This window comes from Plasmodium gallinaceum, assembly GCF_900005855.1.
Source record: "Plasmodium gallinaceum strain 8A genome assembly, contig: PGAL8A_v1_60, whole genome shotgun sequence".
Lineage (NCBI taxonomy): Eukaryota > Apicomplexa > Aconoidasida > Haemosporida > Plasmodiidae > Plasmodium > Plasmodium gallinaceum.
In genome coordinates, this window is record NW_021628219.1 from 134,215 (window position 1) to 138,576 (window position 4,362).

Below are 4,362 nucleotides of genomic sequence, written 5' to 3' on the forward strand. Positions count from 1 at the left end.
AAAAAAAAAAAAAAAAAAAAAACAATGATATAAAAAGAATTTATTACAATAAATGAAACTAAAATAGAAAAATATTACACTATAAATGCATAAAAAGAAAATTAAAAAAAAAAAAAAAAAAAAAAAAAAAAAAAAAGTTAAAAAAAAAAAAAAAAAAAAAAAAACAATGATATAAAAAGAATTTATTACAATAAATGAAACTAAAATAGAAAAATATTACACTATAAATGCATAAAAAGAAAATTAAAAAAAAAAAAAAAAAAAAAAAGAAAATAGCAATCAAACACAATTGTTATAAAGCTAATTGGAAATGGAAAAAAAGGATTAAGAAATGGAATCTTTTAAAAAATGTAGAGAAAGATATTGATTTATAATTTAAAAAAAATAAGAAGCATTCAAAATTTTTTCTTAATATTTAATTTGAATTATGAAAATTAATAAAAAAGTGGTAACCAATTTTTTAAGTTATAAAAATAGAACTTAAAGAAGAACAAAATACACTGTAAAATTTATGTATTAAAATATATTGAAATTAGTTGATGTGTAGAAAAAAAAAAAATTATATTTTGTCAAAATTTTTATTTTTTTCTGTTTTAAAAATTATTTATATAGTAATTGTTTGCATCTTTTTTTAATTTTATCTTTTTTGTTAATTTTACTATAATTTTACTATAATTTTACTATAATTTTTTTTTTTTTTTTTTTTTTTTTTTTTTTTTTTTTTCGTTTTCATTTGTCAAATTATTAATGTAAATATTTTTTAAAAAAGTAACAAATTTTGTATTTTTTCAATATAAGATAAAATTTTCTTTCGATTAAGAAAAACTTTTTTTAGCTAATATAATAGAAAACTTTAAAAAAACTTGAAAGAAAAAAAAAAAAAAAAAAGGAAAANTTGAAAAAAAAAAAAAAAAAAAAAAGGAAAATATTTGTTAAATATTTTTTTTTTCTCTTTTTTTTTTTTTTTCATAATTCTTCTATATTTTTTTTTAAAAATTTCTTGAAATAAATAATTGTTAGTAAAACTATTTACTCTTTCTTTTTTTTATCACACATAAATATATATATATATATATATATATATATATATATATATATATATATATATATATATATGTATATATTTATAAGAAAATGAGTAAAGATTTATTTTGTTTATATAAAAGATGAAGACGAAAAATGATAGAAAAACGAACATTGAACAGGTTATGAGTGATTATTTAATTTCGTTAAGTCATCTATACAAAGATAAAAATATGAATGCGGTAAATTTAAATGAAAATAATGAAAAAAAAATATGGAAACCAAATAATTTTAAAATGGAATTAATAAAAAAAGATGTATTTATAACAAAAAAGGATGATAGTAATGATTTATTAGATCTGGAAAAAAGTATACTTACATATTATGAAGAAATAATGAATTGTATTTTTACAGATAAAGAAAAAGATATTTATACACATATTAAAAGAATAATAAAAAATGAAAAAAATTACTCAGATATAGAATCTAATGAATATTTATATTGTTACTTATTTATTTTAGCAATAAAAAAAATGTTTCATGACTTACTTTTAGAGAAAAAAATGGAACAAAATTTGAAAATACATAAAAGTACAAAAATAACAGGAGAAAATGAAATGTTTTATCATCAAATAGATAAAAATATTAACAATAATAATAATAATAATAATAATAATAATAAGATAAGTAATAATAGTAATAATAATAATAATTCTACCACTTCTGGTAATAATAATAATTCTACTACTGCTGATAATAATAATAATTCTACCACTTCTGGTAATAATAATAATTCTACCACTGCTGATAATAATAATAATTCTACCACTTTTGGTAATAATATAATAGAAAATTCAACGACAGAATGTGAAATAGATAAAAATAACATACATCTATATAATGTAGCTATAAATAATGTTGATAAGAATAATGTAAATAATAATGAAAAATTTATAAGAAAAAAAGATAAAAATGTAGTTGAAGATAATTATGATAATAAAAATTATTTTGCATTAATATTTGACAAATTGAAAAATAACAAATCTTATTGGTTAATACCTCTTAGTGTTGTTTCCTGTATTTATATATATTATAAAATGAGAACTAAAGTTTCTTCTTTGTTTTATAATTATTACAATAATATATCAAAATATTTTTCTAACTTATTTATATGTAATAATGAAAAAGTGATATTTAAAGAATATAGTCATTTTTTCAATAATATAAATAAACATAATATAAAAAGAATAATTTTTAATCCAACCAATAACACATTTAGCTACCTACTAAATAATAAAATATCTAAAAATACTAACCTAATTGGGAATAATGGAATAAATAATAATGGAGAAAATAATAATATATTTGCAATATATTATAATGATTATATAATGAAATATCTGTTGAAAAATAAATTTTATGAAAATATAGAAATAATATTAGATGAAAAAGTGTTAAAATTACCATTTTTTGAAACAGTTAAAAGAAATTTATTTGATATAGTAACTTATTCTTTCTCTATATTAACATTCTATTATATTTATGAAAAAAATATTTCTACTTTAAAAGTGGATTATTCGTTTGAAAAAAAGGAAAAAATAGAAGCACTTAATGAAATTATTTTAAATGATGAAACAAAAAAAGAAATTAAATCTATACTATTCTTTTTATTATATCCTAAAATTTTTGAAGATTCAATAATTTGTAACACAATTTTACTTTGTGGAGAAACAGGAACTGGAAAAAGTCTACTTGCAAAAACGATTGCAAAAGAGTTAAATTTTGATTTTTTACATTTATCTGGTTCAAGTTTTATAGAATTATATATAGGAAATGGTGCATCTAAAATTAGAAATTTATTTAAAAAAGCAAAAAAAAAAAAAAAATGCATTGTTATATTTATTGATGAAATAGATAGTGTTGGGTTAAGTAGAAATATGAATGATGTTTGTAATCAAAATCAGGAATATACTCAAACGTTGAATCAGTTACTTATAGAAATAGATTCATTACATGAATATAACAATTTGCAGTTATTATATGAAAATAACAAGAGAAATAACATATTTAATACTTTAAAAAAATTATTTTTAGAAAAGGTAAGTAATGAAAACGAAAATAACTTGAATGAAAAAGATGCTTATGAGATATTTCAATATTATGTAAATAATAATTTAAGTTTGATGGAAGTAGAAGAAATATTTAATTTAAAAAAATATAGAAGAGAAAGTTTTATTTTATTTATTGGTGCAACTAATAGATACAAAATGTTAGATACTGCATTAGTTCGATCAAAACGATTTGATAAAATTATATATTTTCATCTTCCTAACTTTTTTACAAGGAAAAGATTATTTGAGTTTTATATAGAGAAATACACTAAAAAGAGAAATAATAAAATAAATAATAATAAAATATATAATAATAGTATTGAAAATAATAGAATAAATAACTATAATTTATTTAAATACAGATTGAATAACAACTTTAGTTCTATTCATTTTAGCAACAATCAAAAATATAAAAATTTATTTAAATTAACTGATAAAATAGAAGATTATCCAAGTTATATTGATACATTTACTTTATCAATATTAACATTCATGTTTAACTGTGCAGATATAGACCAATTAATATATTCTTCACGTTTAAATATTTTAACAAAAAATAATTTTAATAAAATATATAGCATTAATAATATAATTATGGAAAATGTGAATACTTTATTACATAAAAAATTTTCTTATGATAACCATTTAGAAAAAATATTTTATCAAACAAATTATGATGATTTAAATTCATCATTTACAAAATTATATAATTTTTCTGATGTTGATTATGATAATTATCTCAGTAAATTTTTAAATTATTGTAATAATGCATTAGAGAAAAAAATTCATGAAGATAAGGAACTTACTTTTGATGATTTTTTATTTTTTTATGATTTTAAACAAATGAAAATAAAATTATGGGAAGATAATATAAACATTTTACAAAATAATTTATGTATGAATAATAGTTATGCTCATCAAAATAAAGAATATCAGCTCTGCTTACTATGGAAAGCAATCGAATCTTTTTTTATAAATTTATATATAAATTATAAAAATGTAAATTAAAACAAAAAACTGAAAAACTATTAAATATTTCAAAAAAAAAAAAAAAAATATATCTTTCTTCTTTTTATTTCCTTTTTTTATTTATATACTTATAATTTTTTTAATTTTTATTTATATTATTAATATTCTTTTTCATATGATTTTTACATTTATTGGAAAAATATAAATAAATAATTCATGTTTTATAGATTAAAAAAAAAAAAAAAAAAAAAAAATTTTT

At 16.2% G+C, this 4,362-nt stretch overlaps 1 protein-coding gene across 1 annotated transcript; it reads left to right on the top strand.

Annotated features, from left to right (window-relative positions):
• Positions 1 to 1,166: 1,166 nt before the first annotated feature.
• On the top strand, positions 1,167 to 4,142 carry PGAL8A_00079700 (AAA family ATPase, putative; the record flags this gene model as incomplete). Its single annotated transcript, XM_028670433.1, has 1 exon — positions 1,167 to 4,142. One exon carries the CDS (start codon positions 1,167 to 1,169, stop codon positions 4,140 to 4,142), a length of 2,976 nt encoding a protein of 991 aa, XP_028525917.1.
• Between the last annotated feature and the right edge of the window lie 220 nt (positions 4,143 to 4,362).